Source organism: Euprymna scolopes, chromosome 4 (genome assembly GCF_053919585.1).
Source record: "Euprymna scolopes isolate OS-2025 chromosome 4, ASM5391958v1, whole genome shotgun sequence".
In the NCBI taxonomy this organism is placed as follows: Eukaryota; Metazoa; Mollusca; class Cephalopoda; order Sepiida; family Sepiolidae; genus Euprymna; species Euprymna scolopes.
Window position 1 is genome coordinate 140,296,357 of NC_136485.1, and position 25,108 is coordinate 140,321,464.

Below are 25,108 nucleotides of genomic sequence, written 5' to 3' on the forward strand. Positions count from 1 at the left end.
ATCAATTTTGTTAAAAACTGTTGAACTTACCCTAAGCTGGACACTATCACCAAAATACTACATTTGCTCTTATATGAATGATCCCCAGTTTGTTTTAAAAGGACTTTATTTAAAAAAAAAATAATTTTGAAGAGTCTTTTTCTATATTTTTTAACAATTAACCATCTATTTTTTACAAATTATTATAGTAGAGAATCTTGTAGTTCACATGAAGATTCATTCCTAACATAAAATAAACTATCTAAAAAGAGATAACGCTTGTCGTGCGAACAGGGGTGCGAATACAAACACGGTCCCCAGTTGCCTAGTGTATCATGACTTCCACTTAAATGCAAAACATTAGATATTGTCGGAATTTTATTTTTTTTAAGGCCTCGCCATTAACAGTGCAAAGGGAAAGGGTAGGGTGTCAGCATTTTAACCAACTTGTAAAATTCACTTAACCCCTCCCCCCTCCTCGATTTGACCGCGTCTAGCAGTCGTTGAACTGAAGGACCTTTCAGCTGGCGAATGTATGCGTCTGTCTGTCTGTCTGTCTGTCTGTCTCTTTCTGTCTGTCTGTCTGTCTGTCTGTCTGTCTCTCTCTCTCTCTCTCTCTCTCTCTCTCTCTCTCTCTGTTAATGCCTTTCCTTTTTTCTTGGTAGCCATCAGCATTGATTAACGCTGATTGGTTGAGCAGTGAAAACAATTCTAGAAAACTTTCTTCCGCCATTTTTAAATTAATTCCAAAGAAGACATCGGACAGTGAAGTACTGTTTTTTGGAATTCCGTCGAGCCCAGGGAGCGACGTAAAGCACTCAACCGTCCTTAACGGTAGAAGGCCTTTATTGAGAGGTTGAAATTGTTGTTTCAAAAAACGCCATTTATTGAAGACGTATTGGAATTATTACGGAGTCACTAGTGTGGTGCCCTGTGATTGGATGAAAAACAACCAATCACGGGCTGCCATTCTAGTTTCCTCCCCGACCCCTATTTGCGCGGCCCCTTCGAATTTTCGGCCTCTTTTGCGGTTGGGACCTGATTGCGAGTACATCCATTTCGCCAGCTCTCCGCCACCAGAAATACGGGACGCACATGGAGTCCAAGCCGTAATAGCAGCACAGACCAACAAGGCCGCACCTTTTCTCTTTCATACCAACTAAGGACACAGGAAAGATTTAATTGATAAACGGACACTTCACATCTGTGAGATAAGTTTCCCGCAAACCCAATTGTTTGCAACACCTTTATTTTCCTTTTTGTAAATACAGTTTTTTTATAACATTTAACTCTGTGTTTGTTTTTCCTTTCTTCTTGACGTCGTCACATTACTTTGTTACCTCAAACGTTTGGGAAATCCCAATAATTTGCAAACAATTGAAACTAGCCTTTTACGCTAGAGACTAAAAATAACACGTGGAATAATTTAACACGAAATAGATTTGTGTAAATTCAATTCAACCGTGACGTCGCTTGAAGAAGGGAATACAAGCCTATGCTATTTTGGTGTTACTACTGGATCTGTAGAGGTTAATTTCGTCCGTCCCCCCTTTTTTTCTTTCTTTCCTTCCGTTTCCTTCCTTTATTTTGCTTGTAGATATTTGCTCTCAGCAGTATGAATGATTTTAAACAGATAAAGGGCGTTAGAGCCTTGATTTTTAATAGAGATTCCTTTAAAAGGAAAATAACTTCGGCCGTTGATTTAATGTCAGCAGAAGTGTCGCTCAATAACATTTGTTTTAAAAGGCAAGAAATTCTTATTAACAAATGGTTGACGGAGGTCGACGTAATTAATAATAGAATAAGTGAAGCCTGTGAAAAGGCCGATATCAATTTAGAAGATAGCGGTATGTTGGAAGACGAAAAGTTACAGGCGGAGTTCGTTTACAACATATTCAAAAGGCTCACTGAACTGGAAGAGAATATTTCTCCTTCCAATAAAGAATCGGTCCTAGTACAAAATCCACAAATGCCACTCGCAGCCGCGTGCGTTTCAGCCCCACGGTTGCAGTGTGCTAAATTTAGTGGCATAAGAGCTGGTAAATTTGAATTTAAAAATTTCCTAGCTCAATTTGAGAATTGTGTGGACGCCGTACATTCAAAAAGAGCCAAACTATCACTTTTAAAAAGTTTTTTGACAGGTTACGCGTCTCAGTTAGTGTCTCACCTCTCGTTAGAAGATGAAAACTTTGAAGTGGCCATCAATTTATTGAGGAAGGAGTTTTTGGATATTCCTCTCATTATCGATGAAATTTTTAAACAACTGATGGGTAATACTCCTAAATATGACCCAGAGTTTGCTAACATAAAAAGTTTTTTGTCAGAAATAAAGGCTGACCTAGCTGAACTAAAGACTTCGTATGGTCTGGATTTTTTTGAAGAAAACACTCCTGGCTACGAACTGATTAGCCATGTAATTTTTTCGAAATTACCCCCAACTCTTCAAAAAGAGATAATAAGAAAAGTTGATAGTAACTATCCAAAAATTAATCAGATCTTTGATAGTTATAATGAGGTCATAAAAACCTTGATAAAAACCAGTTTTAAAAAAACTCCAAATTCCCACCAAGACAATTTCAAATCTAGGGAAGGAAATTATAATAAAAATAATAATGTAAGGAAGGGTGTCCCAACGTTGGAAAACTTTGCTATAAAATCTAGCAAAGTTACTAAGCATTGCAGATTTTGCAGCGTCAATGGACACACTATGAACCATTGTCCAAAATATTTCTCCCTTGAGTCGAGACGTTCTAGGTGTAGAGAAATGGGCTTATGCCTCCTTTGTACAAGTGCCAATCATAGAACAGAAGACTGCTATGGCAAAGGAAATAAATTACCTCGGAGATGTGCACATTGTAAATCCCGAGGCCACGTTACCCCACTTTGTAATGAAACAGATAAGGGTGGAAACAGTCCAACTGCTTCCACGCACGTGTGTGCTAACACTAGCATGCAGGAACAACCCTACATTTTGCCGATAGTAGCAATTACTGTTTTTAAAGGAAAACAAAAATATAGATTTAACTGCCTCTTTGATACAGGCAGTCAAAGAACCTATTTCTCCAGGAATGTTATTGAAAGATTAGGGTGTTATAAATCTCTTCTCACTCCAGTTGAATACGAGGTAAAAACCTTTTTAGGGTCGCAAACAAAAAAATTGAACCAACTTGTAGTGGGGATAGAAGTAACTAAGGGTAGTTCCTTGTCTCTACCAGTTCTTATCGATGATGAATTCGATATGAACTTAAGATTTGATAATTTTAAGTCTGTAAAGAAAAATTTAATTAATTTAAATTATACCCTGGCCTTTTTGCACAAAAAAAATGACATTCGTGTACATGGCCTTTTAGGCATTGATGTGATTCAATTCATGAAGAACATCAAAATGATAGACTGCATGCAGGGCTCTGCATGGGAGTTTCCTGCAGGCATTTCCCCGTTTGGCAATTGCCAACATTTTTTGTATGATAAACAGTGTAATCCTAAGAAGATTAAGAATAAGGATCTCCACAATTATCATGCCATAGTCTCCAAATACTCTACGTGCTCAGACATTAGGGTAAATTTTGTAATGAACCCGATAAAGAGCTACCCTGATCCCCTTGCTGAAATATTTGATGAGAGTCAAGTAGAAAGAAATTTAGAGAAAATGTTTGATGTAGATTCTCTAGGTATATCATCGGAAGACGAGGCTACTTGTAATTATGACAAGAGTAAAATTATGGAATTTGAAAATTCCATTGAATTTAAAAATAATGCGTATCATGTGAAACTCCCCTGGCATGATGACAAAATCAAGTCTGTACCTTCCAATCACAGAATTGCACTTTCAGTGCTAAACAGAGTAGTAAACAAGCTCGAGCAACAAAAATTACTCGATGACTATGCTGAAATATTTCATCAACAGGAGCAGGAGGGTATCATCGAACGTTTTGAGGTAGCTCCTGAGAATTTTTCAAAATACATTTGGATACCACATAGGCCTGTTTTCAAGATGGATGAACAGTCTACTACTAAGATTAGACCTGTCTTTAACTGCTCTCTGAAGACTAATGGTAAATATTCTTTAAATGAAGCAGCTTATCCTGGCATAAATTTAATGGGAGATATGCTGGAATTACTATTATTATTTAGATCTAACAAATATGTGATGTTAGCAGACATTCGTAAGGCTTTCCTTATGATCAAACTCGGATCTCTCGAAGACCGTAACAGGTTTTGTTTTTTTATGAAGGAAGGCAATAGACTGATTTGTTTTAGATATACCACTATTATCTTTGGGTTTAACGCCAGTCCCTTCATTTTGAATTTCATAATAAAGCACCATGCCCGAATGTTCCCTGCTGATGACTGCTCTGACATGTTGAAGAAAAATTTCTATGTGGATAACCTGATTAAAACAAGTAACTCTGTTGAAATGTTATCAAACCTCTATACAACGGCCAATCATCGTATGGAAAGAGGTCATTTTAATCTTAGATCATGGAATACGAATTGTGAGGAACTTAAAACCTTAATGATAAAAGATCAGAAACTCGTAGAACATGGCTGTGAATTGGAGAAAGTTTTAGGCTACAGGTATTCCACATTAGAGGATACACTTCAAATTTCTAGGTCATCTATTGATCAGCAAGTTACCACTAAAAGAGGTATTTTAACTCAAACTGCAAGGGTTTTCGACCCACTATCTCTGTGTCTACCTGTTACTATCAGAGGCAAAATGCTCTTGAGAGATTTGTGGTCGCAGAAATTAGACTGGGATGATGTTGTGCCCGAGGAATACCAGGCTTTATGGTCTGCTTTATCACGGGACCTTTCCAAGCTGGATTCACTGCAGTTCCCTAGATTTGTAATCAGTGAAGCCAACCCAGCCGATTTTTTTATATTTTGTGATGCCTCTAAAGGGGCATATGGGTTTGCAGTTTATAGTGCACAAAATGGCAAGTCCCATTTGTTATTTTCCAAAGCTAAGGTGGCTCCTCTGAAGCCCAAAAGTTTACCTACGCTGGAATTGTTGGCTGTGTTTTTGGCCATCAAGTGCTTATTACCTTTGTTGAAAGCCTACTCCCAAATTGAGATCAGAGATATCGTTATATCTGTTGATGCACAGGTTGTGTTGTCATGGCTTTTGTCTGACAACATCAAAACTAAAAACCTGTTTGTAAGAAACAGACTAAAAGACATCCAACAAATGACTGAGGAACTAAAAGAAAAAAGATCGTTAACTGTAAAATTCAGATACGTTCCTACAGATCAAAATCCTGCCGACTTGCTCACAAGAGGAGTAACCTTTGAAAAATTTCAGCAGAATTTAAGCCGCTGGACTTCGGGTCCTGAATGGCTTAGTAAAAGTCCCATAGAATGGCCATCAAGTGAACTTCAGTGCCTAAGCTTAAAGAATAAATCTATTATACAGCCTACGTCATTAAATTACACTGTAGTTAATGTTGAGCCTCAACCGGTGATACCCTTTGGTAGATACTCAGATCTCAATATTTTACTTAACGTTACTACCAACATATTTAAGGTTAGAAATAAAATCAAACATGTAGACCTAGATCCCAGCAACTGTGCTAAAATTTATTTACTTAAGGTAATGCAACAACAAAGCTTTCCTACAGAATTTGCTTACCTGCAATCGCCTCAAGGTAAAGAAGTACCTGAATCAGTAAAAAATTTAAATTTATTCTTAGATGAAAGTGGAATCATCAGAACTAAAGGTAGAATAGGTAAAGTCACTACTTATGATTATGAAGTTATCAATCCTGTCTTATTGGCTAAGGATCATGATTTAACTGAACTTATCATCGTAGAATACCACAAAAGATGTAAACATCTGGGAATTCAATCAACCCTAACTAAAATCCGCCTTTCAGGGTTTTGGATACCCAAGGCAAGACAAGCCGTCAAAAAAGTACTTTCAAAGTGCATCTTGTGCAAAAAATTTAATAGCCTTGCGTTTAAGTATCCTAAGGTTACAAATCTTCCCAAACATCGTGTGAATCTCATTAAACCATTTTTACACACTGGGATTGACTATACGGGACATGTTTGGGTGAAAGGTGATGAAGGTGTAAGTAAAATGTATATGCTTATATTTACTTGCCTAAACATTAGAGCAGTACACATAGAATTAGTTAAAGATATGAGCACTCACTCGTTTATCCTGGCTCTGATCAGATTTACAAATATGCATGGAATCCCATCTCATATTTACAGCGATAATGCCAGATCCTTTATAGCTGGTTGTAACCTTATAGAGGAAGTTTTTGCCTCCTCTGAATTTAATGAACACTTCCAAGTGTATAATATTAAGCATATCAGAATACCTTTATATGCTGCTTGGGTGGGGAGCACATGGGAACGTATGATCAGAACCATTAAATCTTGTTTGTATAAAACAATTGGGCGATCTCGAATTAAATATTTTGATCTCCTTACTATAATTTCGGATATTCAAAATGCCATAAATCAAAGACCTCTCACTTACAGGTGTTCTTCGGATTCAGACCTCGAAATAATAACCCCCAACTGTTTTCTTCGTCCTAATGCCAATTTAGGACTTGTACTAAAATTAGATGACCAGAATGTTTGGAAATCTGACCCTCCTTCAAGATTAAATGTAGTAAAATCCATTGAAGCACGGGATTCTATGCTAACTAGATTCCGTGAGCTTTGGTATCAAGACTATTTGTTGAGTTTGAGGGAGCAATGTAAAGATTTGCACGAGGTCAATTTTCACAATCGTATCAAGGTTGATGATGTGGTTCTTGTTAAAAATCCTGCCAAGGCTAGACCATTTTGGTTGCTGGGAAGAGTTTTGGAATTAATTGTTGGTGACGACAAAAAAATTCGTTCTGTAAAAGTTAAAAGAGGTGACGGGTCGGTTCAGGTCCATTCTATCAAGCTCCTGTATCCTCTGGAATTATCTTTAACTCACGCACACCATCCTGGAATTGTTCCAGACTCCAAGAGAGTAGTTGATGCTGCAAATTCAAAATCTCCTAATGATGTACCAAATACTAATCATAAAAGGACTAAAAATTTAAAAAGTAGTAAAAACTCTCTTAATAACCCCTATATATACTATTAAATTCAGTTTATCTAAAACAATCTTCACATACCTTAGCTTATAGGTACTTATTGTAAAAAAGAAGAAAAAATAATAACTGTTAATGATATCCTACCTTATTATTGAAGGGATGAAATCTCTATAGTCCTATTGGTGCACCAAAATGAGAATTCTTTACATACAAAATAAATCACTACACTCACTTCTTTCAAACCTTTAAGCTCTTTGTGAATACAATCTTCACCTCTTCTATATTCTAGTATGTTTGCCTTAAAAAAATCAATTTTCCTAAGAACTTTATTATTGGCTATGTTTGCCTTTAAAAAACTCTATTTTTCCTGTGGACTTTATTATTGGCTATGTTTGCCTTCAAAAAAAAAATCAATTTTCCTGTGAACTTTATTATTGGCTATGTTTGTCTTCAAAAAATCAATTTTCCTGAGAACCTTATTATTGGCTATGTTTGCCTTCAAAAAAAAAAATCTTTTTCCTGTGAACTTTATTATTGGCTATGTTTGCCTTCCAAAAAAATCTATTTTTCCTGTGGACTTTATTATTGGCTATGTTTGCCTTTAAAAAAAAAAAAAAAAAAAAAAAAATCAATTTTCCTGTGAACTTTATTATTGGCTATGTTTGCCTTCAAAAAATCAATTTTCCTGAGAACTTTATTATTGGCTATGTTTGCCTTCAAAAAAAAAATCAATTTTTCCTGTGAACTTTATTATTGGCTATGTTTGCCTTCCAAAAAAAATCTATTTTTCCTGTGGACTTTATTATTGGCTATGTTTGACTTCAAAAGAAAAAAATCAATTTTCCTATGAACCTTTTTATTGGCTATGGTTGCCTTCAAGAAAAAAAATCAATTTTTCTATGAACTTTATTATTGGCTATGTTTGCCTTAAAAAAAAAAAAAAATCAATTTTCCTATGAACTTTACTATGGGCCGTATTTGCCTTCAAAGGGAGGCAAATCCAAGTTTCTGCGACCTTTCATTATGGGATAGTTTGCCTTACAATAAGCCTGCTATGAACCTCCAGCTTAAAAGCATAAGGACCTGTAACTGCAGAGAATTATGTTGCAATGATTTCATATTGCAATTTTGTTTTGGGGGAGAATATTGGAATTATTACGGAGTCACTAGTGTGGTGCCCTGTGATTGGATGAAAAACAACCAATCACGGGCTGCCATTCTAGTTTCCTCCCCGACCCCTATTTGCGCGGCCCCTTCGAATTTTCGGCCTCTTTTGCGGTTGGGACCTGATTGCGAGTACATCCATTTCGCCAGCTCTCCGCCACCAGAAATACGGGACGCACATGGAGTCCAAGCCGTAATAGCAGCACAGACCAACAAGGCCGCACCTTTTCTCTTTCATACCAACTAAGGACACAGGAAAGATTTAATTGATAAACGGACACTTCACATCTGTGAGATAAGTTTCCCGCAAACCCAATTGTTTGCAACACCTTTATTTTCCTTTTTGTAAATACAGTTTTTTTATAACATTTAACTCTGTGTTTGTTTTTCCTTTCTTCTTGACGTCGTCACATTACTTTGTTACCTCAAACGTTTGGGAAATCCCAATAGACGTTAACCCCTTTCAGAGAAAGGAGACCGACGTAAGAATAGTGACAGAGCCTGTCACTATAATTATTACAAGCTGTTGACGAGAGACTCATCAATAGAGATTTATTTCTTTGTCCCTTTTCTAACGGATGAAGAAATAGCAAGACCACACTTTTCAGAGAAAAGGAAAATTATTTCGGAAGAAAAAGAAACCTATCAGAGAAAGGAAAATTATTTTGGGTGAATCTGAAGAAAAGATAACCCCTTTTTCTGAGATCTATACTTTTAAACCTTTTGAAGATTTTGTTTGTTTGAAAAAAAAATGACAGAAGAAGAGAAAAAGGAAAGAACTTTGAAAGAATTTGGAGATTTGAAAAAAGAATATTTTCTATTTTTTATGTGCTTTTTATTTCAGCCTTTCTGTCAAGTAAGATTTGTGTTTGTATTTGTTTTCTATTTTTTATTTCATGTTACAAGTTTTTAAAACCTGAGCTTAGGAAAATATGAGCAACCGTAACTATTTTCTTTAAATAAATTCGAATCATTTTAAATTAATTTCAGGTCTATATTTCTTTTGCTCATTTCTCCTTGCTTGTTTAATTTTCCCCTTTTTTTATCCTTTAATTTAGTATTTTAAAAAGCGGATTTTGGTGACAACCCAAAATTCCGTCAATATTATGGAAAGTGGCAACAAAAAGGAAATAAAACTCGTATTTTTTGCTTGTGTTTTACAACTCATTAAAAGTAGGACTGCTGGAGTGGATGATAGCGATGACAACGATGTAGGAACATTTGAATGTCGCCTGCCATCTTGAATCACTAAGGGTTGGCTTGCTGCGTTGCATTATGATTTTTCCTAGCAGTATTTTTCTGTATATATAAAACCAAACATCGAATGGAATTTCTGTAGAATTTGACGAGAAACTCTCATTCTAACATTTTAAATAACTTTATTGGATCGTTTTCGTTAACATGTAAATAAAAGGGAATCAAAGAGAAGGGTATAAATACAGGAACACGTCCAAATATTCATATATGAGAATATGTTTACGTACACAAGTGTAGAAGCCAAACCGCGTCTGTGTGTATATTTTAGGTGCAGACAAAAATAACTGAAGAAAACGGACCCCTATATTTCTTAAAAGAAGCTTATCATAATTACTTTTTTGTTTACGTCTAAATTTAGAGCACTTCTGCAGTATACAGACGGTGGCCATTTTTTTGTGTGTTTCACTAAACTGTCGCCAGGTGGCACTTCTCGGACAAAGAACAGGGGACGATAGTTCATACTTTTTGGGAAATTCTTTGGAAACTTATCTTAAAAAAAAAATCCAATTTTGCTTTACTGCTTTACTTTGAAAAATGTTTCATTTAAATTATTAATTTGTTCAAAAGAAAAAAAAATTGTTTTATAAAAATCCAATGTTGCTTTAATTACAAAATTGTTTTATTAAAATTATATTTTTCATGCAGACTCTTCAATAAATGATTTACAAGTATATATTGATACATTTTTTTATACAATAAATGTTTTGTCTTTCAAATATTTGTGTTTGGACAAAAAATCTTGTTTGTTACTTATTTGCCGTGGTATTTGACCAATAAGAAATTCGAGTTATCACCCCTTAACATTGCCACCGTCAGTATACTGCAGATGTACCAACTTTTTATTGTGTTTAGAAACATAACAGACCAAAGTTACTCCCTAAAACGAAAAAAAAAATGTATATTTACGTGTTAAAAAAGTTACACTGTAAATATTCCTCCCCTCCCCCAAAAAATAAACACATTTTGTTCAAATTTCAAGTCCGAATAAATTAACTTTAAAAATCTTTGGTAAAATAATTATCAGTTTTCTGATCCTATTTAAAGGATAGTAAATTAAACTCATAAGATACCGAATTAAAAAATATACATACTTTTTATAACAAAAAATGCATGATAAACCAAAAAAAGTAATTTATGATATAAAAAAACGTCTCATTGTAAATGTGGTAGCATCTGCTACAGACGACTGGAACAAATCTTCAGCAGAGACATTTTCATAGCAATCACCGTTTCAACACCCACGGATATCAGAATGCGCAAAGGCACAATGTCATAATTTGTCCATCCGCACACATGCAATAAAGGAACTATGTTGCATTTCATGCACAGTGATACAACAAACAATGTTCTAGAACGCACCTGTATAAGACTTGGCCCACAAAAATCAAATCGGTTTTCTCTTAAGATTTCACTATCTAAAAGAATCCGTCTTTGTGGGACGTTAAATCACCTAACATGACTTTCCGTGTGTTATGTATCTTTAATTCTCAACATGGAAAGTTACCATATCGAGCAAGAATTATTCCTTCTTTTCAACAATGCTATTCTGAACTGCTGTTTTCGTATGTGACGAACACACACACACACACACACACACACACACACACACACACACACACACACACACACACACACACACACACACACGCAAGATGTTTACATAGCTTATGACTTTCTTTCCCCTCCAGAAAATAATCACGTCTGTTCATGAAAATTAGTAATCATAAACTTTATGCCTTTTCCACGAGATTCTTGATGTGTGTACTATCAATAAAAGTACCTATACGAAAAGCAGAAATAAAAGTAAAAACTTCCGGCCACCGATGGCTCAATTATGTTTATATGAGGTGCCTTTTTTTGTATCAGTACTTTTATTGATAGTACACACATGAAACTCTAGTCCCCTTCAAAGTAATCTCCTTCGACTGCAATGCCCTTGTACCATCCCAACAATTTCTGGAAGGCACCATGGAAGTCCTCTTGTGTGAACGTTTCAATGACCTTTGTCACAGCCTCTTTCATCTCCTTAATTGTTTCATAATGACAAGCTCTAAGGTTTTTCTTGAGCTTAATGAATAACCAAAAGTCACAGGGGGCAAAATCTGGTCTACAGGGTGGTCAAAAAGTCAGGTAACATTTTAAAGAAAAACGATATTAGCAATACACGTATATTTAAATACCATACATTGAAATATAAAATGAAACAAACATGAAATATGTTTATTTTCTTAATTGTCGTCCATTTCTCTCTATCAATCGCTGGAAGCGATTAACCACTGATTGTGTAACACGTGTAATCATGTCAGCTGATATCCGCGCAATCTCCTCTTCAATAAATAACTTTAAAGACGCTATTGTATCAGGCTTCTTGCCATAAACGCTATCCTTTACATAGCCCCAAAGCCAGAAATCAGGAGGGGTAAGATCCGGAGATCTGGCTGGCCATTCAACTGGGCCACGGCGACCAATCCATCGTTGTGGAAAAATTTCATCCAAGAAATAATATTAAACGAATAGAGATTATAATGGATCATATTGTTTTTTCTACCTTTAACATGTTACCTGACTGTTTGACCACCCTGTATATGAGGAGTGAGGAACTCTTGATGCCCATTTTGGTCAAATAGTCTGTGACAAGGATGGAGTTGTGGACTGGTGCACTGTCCTGATGGAAAAGCTACTGACCCAATTTGAAGAGTGTTGGCCTCTTCTGCCGGAATATTTTCTGAACTCCCTTAAAACCTCAACATACTATTCCTTGTTAACTGTCTGTCCAGTGGGAATCCAGTACATGTAGCTCATATCCGTGCTGTCAAAAATAGGGATCATCATAAGTTTCTGGGTGGATTTGCTCTGTCTGGCCTTCTTGGGTTTGGGAGAACCAGAATGCTTCCACTAGGAACTCTGTATCTTGGTTTCTGGTTCATAGCAGTAAATCCAGCTTTCTTTGCAGGTCACCAGAGCATCAAAAACTGCGAATCTGAATTGATCAGCTCAACCATCTCTGTCATAACATCGTTTTTATTTCTGATTTTCTCTGCGTACCCTCGGGACAAACTTTGTGCAAATCTTCCGCATCTTCATTTCTTCACAAATAACTATGTACAGTTCCCACACTGACATCAAACTGTGCACTTATTGTGTCTATAGACACATCTTATCTGTGAAATGCTTTATTTGGCCAATCAACTCTGATGTTCTGACTTCCATACTCCTCCCTCACAGACTCTCTGCCTTCCTTGAATTTCTTATGTCACTCACAAACTTATGCTCGTTTCATGCAAGGTAGTCCAAAAGCAGTCTGAAGCGTTCCATACGTTTCTCTGACATTTTTCCAAGTTGAAAACAGAATTTCATTGCATATCATTCTTCTAAAGTGTCCTCACGTTCCAAATTGCATCTTTGAAATCCACCAGCTGTGACAATCAGGCTATGGTAGGGTGTATTCCAATTCTTGCTGTAGCCGTTCATTTGAATCTGAAATCATAAAAACTGGTCAGTCATTTCATAATATGTATAGCAAATATATACTGAATTTTCAAGAGTCTATGACAATTTTAAATGCTTGTACAAAAAAGTCTGGAAATTTAATGGAGGCACCTCGTATATTAATAAAAAAAAGTGTATACTTATTTCCAAGTTTTTTTTTTTTTAATTAAAACAATGTTTACAACTTCAATTACTTACGATATCATTCAGATGAGTTCGACTCTCTTGTCATCATTACTATTATTATTATTTATTTTTTTAAATTTATTTTTACAAAGGAGTCACCATTTATCAAGGCCCAGAGGCCACCCAAGGATAAGGGTTAATGAGTGAACTTCGTGATGATCGTAATGGTAAAACTTGATTATTTAAGAGAACGGCTGAACAAGAACTTGTTTATGTTGGATTGAAAACGATCATGTTATAGTCAGCTGGGAAGCAGCATAGTGGTATTGTGTTTTATAGACAGACAGCTCTAGGAAACAAATTTTGTTCATGGAGTTTCCGTTTAGTTCTAGGCACTGATAGAGAGTGAGTAAGGGAAATTGTTGACAGTGATTGTAACAAGGCGAGTGTTTGTCGTGAATATGTTACAGGGAGAGGGAAGCATAGAGTTATGGGGACTTACCCATTCACTCGTAATGGACTCTTCTAATTATTATAAAAATATAGAGTTTACCTCACGTGGGAAATTGTCACGATCCTTTTTGCTGTCAGATTGATACAAATGTTCTTTGTAGCCCTAGAAGATCCATCCTCCTAGGTTTTGCCCCCCGGCTTTTGGGAGGAGCAAGTTTAATGCTTGTTGTCTGAGGCCCCCTCACTGGGGAATGCCAACAGGGCTACTCAGACATTTTTGCAAGGTCAGAGTTCTCTTTCTCTTGAGATATTGACACATTTTTCCACCTTCTGACCTTGTGTCACATCACCTTGTGGTAAGAGGTAACTACCGAAATATTGCGACCTAACGCAAGACTGCAGACCGTCTAACTCAACAGTCGGTAAATATCGACCTTTCTTTGTTCACTTTCTTGCACAGTATATTCTTTTCTACCTAAACCTATTGTTCGAGTCTTTCTTTTTGACTGTTTCCTAGGGTTACAACAATTAGAGACGAGGTATTCATTCGAACTAACAATGTAGCACGTAAAAGACCTAGATAAACCACATCAATCTTTGCAACGAAGTATTCAAATGAGCAAAATAGTATTCTAAACACACTGACAACGAATCATTCAGAGAGTCGGCACTGTAGAACCCGTTTTAAAGACCAAGAATCAACTCCGAAAGTTGCACTAAACTCTCACTTCACTGCATTAACTAAAAAAATAAAGATAATAAGATTGTTCAATAGGAAAAAGTTATAAATGAAAAATCTTCAAGTTGATTCTGTTTTAACTAAAACGTGACTTTTTGGTTTTCCGTTTTTTTTTTTTTGTTTTTCCCTTTGTGTTTTTTGCTGAAATAAAAAATTAAATCTTGTAGCAAAATGAACTTCATGTTTTTCTGCCAAGGGGGGGGGTGAAAAAAGGAGAAAGACAGAGAGAGAGGTGTAAATTCTTTTGTTCGACCGCAAGATGTACATTGTGTTAATTGTTAAGAAAGAAAAAAAGCTACGTGGAAAATCGGGAATTATTTTTTACACGTTGAAAGCATATTCATTTTTTCTTCCCTCTTAAAGGAGAAAAACAGAAGACCATGGAATACTTTAAATCAACTATAGCACAACTGTGTAAATACCAAATGGATCTGCAGCAAAAAAAAAGAACAAACAAAGAAAGACAGGCTGAATGGGTTAAATACCAAATGTAACAACAACAAAACCAGATGGAACAATAACGGAAAATTGAAGAAAGATTTCAAAAACTTCTACTGGAACAACAAGAGAAAGCAGATTTATTACAACAAACTTTTACCAATAAAATCAAATCACGGAAAGTAATATAGAATTCTCACAAAGCGCAGTCTGGGACGCAATTGACAATTTCATTTACGCCCCGGATGAAGACAGGACTTTCGCCTCGTATTTTAGAAGGTATGAGGATCTGTATGACATTGATTGTGCCAATTAGACGGATTGTGTATAGGTCCACTAATTGCTGCAAAAACTGGGAACCAAAAAACACGACAAATTCGTAGATTACATTTTACCGAAAAATGTAACTTAACTTTTTTCTGAAACCATAAAACTCTTAACAGAACTGTTCGGTCTCAAAACGTCGTTATTTCATAAGAGGTAGAAATTCATGAATTTAACCGATAAAGAAAAGGACTATTTAACATTTGCATCAAAGCTAAACAAACATTGCGACGATTTTAAACTAGCGGAACTGAATGCTGACGGTTTCAAATACCTAATATACGTATATTTTTGCAAGGATTGGTATCGGCAAAACACTCTGAAATTCAACGCAGAGTTTTAACTAAATAAGTTATCGAAAAATTTCCGACTAGTAATTAGCGTTAAAAAAATTCAAAGAACATTAAAGAATCCGGCGTCGCATATTTAAGAAAGATACATACAAAAGCAAAACTCTATTCCCCAGATAAAATAAAACAGAAATGCTATTATTACCCTCACTGAAAATCATCCATGCGACACTCTACAATGGGATAAAGACTGTGCATAGTGCAAAAAAAACTTGCCTGACTTAAGACGGACTTGGACATAAAAGTTCCCGTTGTAGAGAAAAAGATAAAATTAAAAGTCGGGTGCGACGCACTAGAACAAATGAAAAAGAAGATAAAAACATACGAAATATAGGCGGGTGAAAATATCAAATAAAAACGTGAAGATCAAACTTATCAATCATAAATTTGCATGTCTGGAAAAGATTAGATAAACTTAATATGCTAAAGTCTTGCAAAACACCCAGAACGGAGACTGGATCGAAAATAAATTTTGAAAGTTAGTTAATTGGTAATGCTATATTTTCCAAAAATACATCATCATTCTAAAATCAAAAAGGGTGCCGATAACTGTTAAAGTAAAAGTTTATTTAATTTATATCTTCCCAGTAGTTTTATATGACCTTGATTGTATCACATGGACTAAACAACTAGCCAATCACATTGAGGTGTTTCAAAATCACGTAATGCGCTTCACTACGGGACATCGCCTAATCGATAAAAACAAAATATCTACCGTCCATCAAACTACTTCCCTACCCCCCCCCCTATTTAATAAAATCTAAAGTAAAAGCCTTAATTTTTTTAGCCATTTCAAATGATCAATAACTGGCTTGTCAAAGTTATGCTTTGATGGTATTTAGAAGGCAAAAGAAGCAGAGGAAAGCAAAGGAGAAGGGGGAGAGAAAATGTTTTTGATTGGTCATCTCTCAATAGTTGAGCGTCCATCAACTAACTTATCCTGGATTGGAAAGAATGACGAAAAATAAGTCAAGTGGGTTCGCAATTCGCACCAAGTAGAATATGCGACTCATGATTATGACATTTAACGGCGCGACAAAGAAATATAAAATGTCCATGTTACATAAAATGAAATCTTTTTTGGAGAGATTGGATGCAACAATTCAATTTGGAGGATTTGCCTATAAATACTTTTTGTCAAAAAGTGGAAACTCTTACGACAGAAGGAAAATCTCAAGTCAGAATAAAAAAAAAAAAAAAAAAACGTTTTCCTGAAGTTTTCTCAGTCGATCTGGGGAAAATGCACAAAGATGTCAGCTAAACTTGAACTCAAAAGATAATATGCAACTATTATTCAAGAAGAAGAAAAACAGAAATGTGTATGTCAAAAAAAAAAAAAAAAAAAAAAAGTCAAAAGAAATTCACGCGGGCATACGCCGAAAACCAAGAGTACTTACACGACAACAGAAATAGGCAAACTCGCTCTCACTGAATTCTGTGAAAACCCCTTGAAACAATTACAGCCGAATGCGTGTGCGTGGTAGAAATTTTCAAAATAGATTCACTCCACCAAATTGAAACACACGGACTGTGCCAGCTTGTTTTTATTTAAATCCAACTCAAACTAGAAGACTGCCAGACAGTTTGGAAGCACGACGTCAGTAAATACTCAAAACAGAGGCAGCAAAAGATTGTGGCGAGAAAGTTCCGTCTCGAAAGAATCCTCCAAAGTGACGACAATCAGTGTGAACAACTCTAACAGAATCCGCAACAACAGATTATCAAATATGAGACCTAATATATGGATAAAAGATTTAAGCTTCATTTCAGGCATTTTTGCTGAAGGCTACATCGAAGTTTCCTTAAATAATCGTTTTACATCTTCCAATGGATCAAGCAGTTCTGCTATTGTTAACAGTGAAGAACGTAAATAATTTTTTTTTTCTGATTGTTGCCAGGCATTTTTGAACTAGTCTTAGATATACACCTGTTTGAGAATAGTGGACTTTATAAAATAATTTGTTTTTATACTGAGTCGCACCCTTTTCTAGTGTGTGCGTGTAAAGCTGAAGTTTATCCAATAATAAAAATTCATCTCAAGCCACCCTCATCCTATCAATGGCTACGTTTAAAAATAACTACTTAAAAAAGCAAATTGTTGTCTTGTATTATTCAGTTCACGATATTAGAAAAAAAAAAAATAGAAATGCGCCGATACGTAACAATCACACTGCATGAAATAAAACTCAAAGCACAAAAAGACAGATTTATTAGTGCTACAAAACAAAAAATCACAAATAAAGACCAGCAAATAAAGGCCAGTTTTCTGTGTGATGACGTCCTACTAGAGAGAGGGTCGTCATACCAAAAGCATTACAAAAAAAAAAAAAAAAAAAGGAAAAAGTACTAGTACCCCTTGCGGAGTAAAGGCTTGTGAGGAGATTTTATAGGGACTTACCCATTCATTATAATGGACTCTTCTAATCATTATAAAAAAAAAAAAAAAAAAAAAAAAAAACAAAGTTTAATATTCTCGTGGGGAAAACATCACGTCCTTTCTTTATATTCACTTTCTTGTACAATATATTATTTTCTACCTAAACCTGTTGTTCAAGTCCACAACACATACACTGAAGCTCAGTCGAGCATTTGCCATGGAAATAACGATAGATTTATTATTATTATTATTATTATTATTATTATTATTATTATTATTATTATTATTATTATTTACTCACTAGGAGTAGTCACACAGGCCATCATCAAGGATTTCTCTTTGAGAATAACTTGGTGTTTTCTTGAGTCTGAGTGACAACAAGTCTTCCCAAATTTCCAGTACTCTTCACCTCTTTCGATAATTTTTGCAGATGAATTTGCTCACCATTGATTCCTCATCGACAGTGACCATTGGCCTCCACTGGAATTTGGATGGCAATAAGCCTCCCAATAGGTCCCACTCCTCTTTGCACTCATTTAGCATAGGTCTAATTAGTGCTCTCTCTCTCTCTCTCTCTCTCTCTCTCTCTCTCCGGTCTTTCCATCCTCCTTGACCCTCACTTATATTTGGTTTGGCGCCTGTTTATAGCAACCCACGGGAGGGGGGCGGAAGGCAGGGGCACGGGGGGTGTTAACTTACAATTTCAGTTTTCATGATTCTATGTGATGTTTTGTTTTACATCTGTAGCAGTTTGTGCCTGTAGTGCATTCAAGGGGTTTCCTTAATATTCCATCCGTTTTCATTATTATCCGTTGTATCTTCTCAGCCATCCCTTTCATTCCAGTCTGTCCCATTCTTTTATTATTATTATTATTATTATTATTATTATTATTTACTTACTAGTTCTAACACAGGTCATTAGCAGTGATTGCTCATCCATAATAGCCGATGATATTCCCTTGAGTCTGAGTGACAACAAGTCTCCCCAGATTTCCAGTACTCTCTATCTCTTTCGATAACTATTGCAAATGATTTTGCATTATAACAACGACCACTTACCATTGATTTCTTTCTCACTGGTAGCGACCATTGATCTTCTCTGGATTTGGGTGGCAACAAGCTTCCCCAACGTCCCAGTAGTCTTTATATCCTTCCATTTGAGGTCTGGGTAGTGCTCTTTCTTCTCAGTCTTTCCATCCTTCTGGACTCTTCACAACTATTTTGTGTCATATTAGCTGAAGTTTGTGTCATCACATTATTGTTGCTGTTTTTTTTGGTTTTTTTTTGTGATGGGAAGTAGTTTATAAAATTTCTTGCATTTTCAGTTCCTTTCGGTTCCTGTTGTGGTGTTCCTTCAATGTTTTTTGTTTCACTTCTATTGCAACATCCCTGCAGCAATACCAAGAAGACTCAGCTGCCTTACTATTCTTCATGTTAGTGATGGACACAGCTACCATTCCTGCAGAAATATGGATGAGCAGCCAGTAACAGAAAGAAAATTCCTAATTAAGAAATCAATCTTAACAGTGCATATTCTCACCTGATGTCCCAACATTATCTGAACGCCAAAATGAAATACCCCACAAGTGAAAAAAATACAATAAACACAATTATAAACAAAACTATAAGTGAATTCACTGAGAAGTGGAAGGTCCTAAAACAGCCCGTATTCTCACCTGATGTCCCAACATTAACTGAAAGCCAAAATGGAATACTTCACAAGTGAAAACAGCTAAAAAACAAGATTGTATACAAGGTAAGCTGTTTCTTTAAAAACACAATATAGAGTCGATCATAATGCTGTTTACAAGCTATTTTTTTTTGTTTTTACAGAATTGCCCAAGAAAAGATTTTCAGCATCATCTTTGACACATTTGTCACCAACTACATCCTATAGCCTATATAGGACATAATCACGTTGACATACCAGTTCTCATTAGATACTTGAAGTTAAGCAACGTTGAGCCTGGTCAGTATTAGATGTGTGACCAATTTGGGAATATCATGTGCTGTATGTAAGAAGATGTTGACACCTCCCTCAAGAGTTGTAAAAACCTAATGTTGTCATCTCTTCTAACAGGAACATACATGTGACTAGGAACGACGTGAATTTCATACTCCCATAAAAGTAATTAAAGAGTCAATCAAAATGGTGTGTATTTTGTCCTGATGACCCGACATTATCTGGAGGTCTAAATAAAATACCCTACAAGTGAAAAAAAGAAAATGATAAACACAATTGTACAAATCTACAAGTGAATTAACTAAGAGGAAAGCCCTAAAACGGCTTGTATTCTCTCCTGATGACCCAGCATTAACTGGGAGCCGAAATGGAATACTTTACAAGTGAAAACATATGAAAAACATCATTATATACAAGCCAAAGTTAAATTGTTTATTTCAAAACATAATATCTTCTATTATTCAATGATTGGAATTCTTTTTAGACGAGTAATTTGTATATTTTATTTATTTATTTATTTATTTGCGGACTGTTATCCTCATCTTTTTATAGTTGTTGTTTAATGACATTTTGGCCAAATATCCCTCTGGCCTTCCTATCCTGTCGCGGTTAACAACCTGATGAAAGCCAGAGGAATAATAGTTGGCTGAAACGTCGTTAAACAACAACTATAAAAGATCAGGATAATAGTCAGCAAATAAATAAATAAAATATACAAAATCTTCTGTTGTCTGTTTCATAGCGAGTTTCTGCTACTGTTCCGGCAGCAATTTTATTTTGTTTCCAAGCTATTGTTTTTTTTGTTGTTTGTTGTTGTTTTTGCAGAGTTGCACAACGAAAGATTTCCAGCATCATCTTTGACACATTTGTCACCAACTAAATTCCGATTCTCTCTTTGCATCTACTTATGCTGCATATATAATTCTTGCTAGAAAACACGTCAGCAAATTTCATCTTCCCACTTAGAAATGTAGACAGCTTCCTTGGCGACACATCTCCTACAGAAATATGAATGGACATATCTGGACTACTGTACAGACACATAAATCAGAACTTTCATCTTTACAACCATCCACAGAACTTGCGAATCTTTTTGTCGAATTTGGGAATTTTTCTGTCAAACTAGGAAATCAGCACAGTAAATTATGATAAATATCTTTTTATGGTTTTTAAGCTTTCTTAATGATTTTAATCACATTGACACGCCAGTTTCCACTGGATCACCAAAGTTAAGCAATGTTGAACCTGGTTAATACTAAATGGGTGACCATTAGGGACTTCTAGGTGCTGTATGTGCTCTCTGCTTATCTCACCATTGTTTCCAGTCGTCCTGGACTTCTCCTTGTCACTGGACTCAAACAATGCCGATTCAGGAGAGGTGTGGTTGGTAATTGCGCAACCCTTGCCTCACAATTTCACCCACAGCTGCCCCTACAGGGGGGTATCCTTTATATTTCGCGACTGAACAGAGGCATTGGTTTGGTTAATGATTTCTTTTTTCTACTTTTTTTTTTTTTTTACTGAGGAGCATATTCTTTAAACTGACTAATATTATCTGTAAGGTAATTGTCATTTATTACGAAAATTTAATTCTTACAAGAAATGAAAATGATAAAAAGTGGATACCTATCCAGTTTATAACCTAATCTCCAGCAACTTGATTACACTTACTGGGAATTTTTTTAGTGTCCGTATTTTAGTAAGAGTACAGAATAGTTAACACTCGAGAACTAGGAAACAAACAAACAAACAAACAAACAACAACTACAAAAACATCAGCATATTATTTATGTAAAACGCATTAGAATGAAATTCTTTACTGAACCAGCATAATTATAATGTGCAGAAAAGATTTGTAAAAACCGTCTAAAAAATTCTGATAAATTGTTTACATACATTAAAACTATACAGATTTGATCATGGTTTAAAAGTTCTCAAATGTTAACTATTCTGTACTTTTACCGTTTAAAAATCTTAAAAAAAAAGGTTTCTATACGCTAAAACTGCACTCAAAGAGTTTCCTTAATATTTTTGTTGTTTCTATCATTGTCATGCGTCAAATGGTGCGATTATTTGTATTCACTAAATGTTGTGGTTGCAAGGTTGAACAATAATTAGTAAGGAAATACAATGAAGACGCAAACAACAAGATAACGCAATAATAAGTGTATTAAAGAAAAGGTATATTTACAATATGTACAAATGACGGTGTCGAGTCAGAGAGTCTTGGTGGGAGGACATGTACGCTCTTCGGCGTCACTTCCGGTGGCATTTGAGTAAGACACACCAAGGCCAACCTAGGCTTGCCATTTATAGTGTTATGTTATTCGCATATGCAAATAAGTGGTTGCCACCACAACACCCCCCTCCCAAGATTTGAAGTCACACAGATTTCAATATCTTTTTCTTTTTGGGTTTACCATTAATGGTTCATTCACTTTTCTTTTCCTACCTGATCTTCGGGGTTCAGGTGCATTTTGAGGCGGTTCCAAATTAAAAGATTCGTATATGATATCTATGGTGTCCTCCTCTTCGACTGTTGTCGTATCATCATCATCTTGAATATGACGTTTTTTTATCTGATTTAGGTGCCTTTTATGTATATTCTGTGGACCTTTAATCATGTATGTACAATCACCAATGCGTTTATCCACTACTCCACATTCCCAGTAAGATGTGTTATTTCTGTAGCACTTAAAATATACTCGATCTCCCGAGTTATATTTCTTTCTTCTCGTGTGTGTAGTGTTTCGGATAATTGCCTGCCTTGGCAATAGTTTGTCAAACGCTGATTTTACCTTTCTGGCAAACATTAGATCAGCTGATGATATGTTTGATGGTGTACTAGGATGTGGTGTAATCCTATATACTTGCAAGAATTGTTGCAAAGCTTTTTCTGTTGGTGTTCCAATAGATTTCTTTAACGCTCGTTTTAGCGTGTCCACGAACCTTTCCGCGAGGCCGTTCGACCTTGGATGATACGGTGGAGTCGTGATGTGCTTCACTCGGAACGTGTCGCAAAATTCCTTAAACTCTGCGGATGTGAACTGCGTTCCGTTGTCAGTGACCAGTGTGTCTGGTACACCGAATCTTGCAAACAACTCGTGTAGGAACCCTATTGAGTTGTTCGTTGTTGGATTCCTGCAACGCATTACCTCCGGCCATTTTGTGAAACTATCCACTACAATTAAATAATAGTTTTCACCTACTGGACCAGCGAAGTCCATGTGGATTCTCGACCATGGTTGGTCGGTTTTCGGCCAAGGTTTGTGTACTATAGGTGGAGATTTTGCCGCTAACTGGCATCCTTTACATTTATCAATTGTTGTCGCCATGTCAGTGTCCATGTTACGCCAGTACACGTAGCTTTTTATTAACGACTTCATTCGATTTATCCCCGGATGTCCTGTGTGGAAATCTCTTAACATCCTATTCTGCAATGTTTTGGCTATTACCACTCTCTCGCTGTACAGTAACACATCGTCACATATGGAGAAAACTTCCTGCACCTTTGTGTCCGTTATAATTTTCTCTTTTATGTCCTTTATATATTCGTCTTTCTCGGCTTCCCTTTTAATGTCCGACAAAGTTACGGGTAGTTCCTTAATGATGTTTGCTACCATATTTTTTACTTCAACATTTGTCCGAATTGCTGCAATGACTGATTCTTCCAGATTGTGTTTCTGTGGTATCAGTCTTGACAGTCCATCCGCATGGCAAATCTTTTTTGATGCTAGATGTTGTAGCTGGAAATCGTAATTAAGTAGTATTGTACCCCAGCGCAGCAATCTATTTGCGGTGTATACCGGCAATCCTTTTTTTGATCCATAGATCGTGACTAACGGTTTATGGTCGGTTACAAGTATGAATTGTCTACCATATAAATATTGGTGAAATTTAGTCACGGCAAAGATTATGCTCAACGCTTCTTTTTCAATTTGTGAATATGCCCTTTCGGCTGGTATCAGCGTTCTCGAAGCGTGCGCTATTGGTTTTCTAGACCCATCCGGCATAATACGTTGAATGCATGCTCCTAAGCCGTAGGAGCTAGCGTCACTAGCGACGACTATTTTTAAGTTTGTGTCAAAGTGCGTTAAGAATAATTCGGATGTTAGTGCGCTCTTTATTTTGTCAAAAGCGGTTTGACATTCTTGCGTCCAGTTCCACGGTGTATCCTTTTTAAGCAGATTATTTAAGGGGGCTCGCAAGTTATGCATTCCTTCAATAAAAGATTGGTAATAATTTGCGAGTCCTAAGAAACTCTGCAAGGTTGTTACATTATCGGGTGCTGGCATATTTTTTATTGCCGCAGATCTGTCTGGGTCTAGACGTCGTCCATGTTTGTTTATTATGTGTCCAAGATACTTAATCTCGCTCATACAAAAGTCACATTTACTTTCTTTTACTTTAAAGCCGAATTCTTGTATTCGAGTAAATACTTGTTTCAAATGTTCCTTATGTTCTTCTAGGGATTTGCTCCTGACAACAATGTCTTCCAGGTATGCACATGCGCACTCAATACCACTTAGCATGGTGTCCATCGCTTGCTGAAAGATGGCAGGCGCTACTTTGATGCCAAAAGGCAATCGGTTGTATTTGTATAATCCCTTATGCGTATTGATGCATAGTATTTTTGAGCAATTCTCCTCGACCGGTATTTGCAAATACGCGTCGCTCAAGTCTATCTTGGAGAAGATATTACCCCCATTCAACTTCGTGAATATTTCCTCTGGGCTTGGTAGGGGGTAATGGTGATCTTTTAATAGGGAGTTGATCCCGGTCGAAAAGTCTGCGCACACTCTAACTTCGTCATTCTTTTTCTTTACGTATACGGTGGGGGCTGCCCACTCGCTGTGTTCTATTTTTGATAGAATTCCCGTCTGTTCCAATCTATTTAATTCTTTATCAATCTTTTCCAACCCAGCGAACGGAACATTTCGCTTTTTTCTAAAAATTGGGCTGGCGTTTTCTTTAAGTTCAAACGAGGCCTTGAATTTATTGCAGCGACCTAAGTTAGTCATGAATGCCTCAGGAAATAATTCTTTTAAATCGTCTTTTATATTTACTGTTGTTGGAGAAGAACATTCTAATTTTTTACAGAATGTATTGATTGGCTTATCCCATAGTCCGAATTTCTCAATTAAATCTATTCCAAACAGATTTTCACTATATTTTAGTGCGAATATTTTTAATTTCTTCGAAATCCCTTTCAATTTTATCGGGAGGACAACTTCTCCTTCAAATTTTATACCACCACCAGTTACCGTCCGGGCTGCTTTACTAGTTTTCATCATGGCCGGTTTTCCCAACTTTTTCCAGGTTTATTATAGAAACATCAGAGCCGGAGTCGAGTTGTAACTTTATTGATGTTTTAAATATTTCCACTTTTACGTATTTTCGCCGATC

General features: G+C 36.1%; 1 protein-coding gene across 1 annotated transcript; it reads left to right on the forward strand.

The window, feature by feature from the left end:
- Positions 1-1,594: 1,594 nt before the first annotated feature.
- On the forward strand, positions 1,595-20,582 carry LOC145272134 (uncharacterized). The gene is made up of 5 exons (XM_080127024.1): positions 1,595-2,392; positions 3,455-6,838; positions 9,031-9,042; positions 19,135-19,223; positions 20,528-20,582. Exons 1-5 carry the CDS (start codon positions 1,595-1,597, stop codon positions 20,580-20,582), a joined length of 4,338 nt encoding a protein of 1,445 aa, XP_079983150.1.
- The last annotated feature ends 4,526 nt before the right edge of the window (positions 20,583-25,108 follow it).

What these genes read in the sequence shown, in the direction of transcription:
- LOC145272134 (XM_080127024.1), top strand. Translation starts at nt 1,595, where the DNA reads ATGAATGATTTTAAACAGATAAAGGGCGTTAGAGCCTTGATTTTTAAT. An exon ending in GCTACGAACTGATTAGCCAT is followed by an intron (nt 2,393 to 3,454) that starts GTAATTTTTTCG and finishes TATGATAAACAG; the next exon opens with TGTAATCCTAAGAAGATTAA. An exon ending in GAAATATGGATGAGCAGCCA is followed by an intron (nt 19,224 to 20,527) that starts GTAACAGAAAGA and finishes TTGTTTTTGCAG; the next exon opens with AGTTGCACAACGAAAGATTT.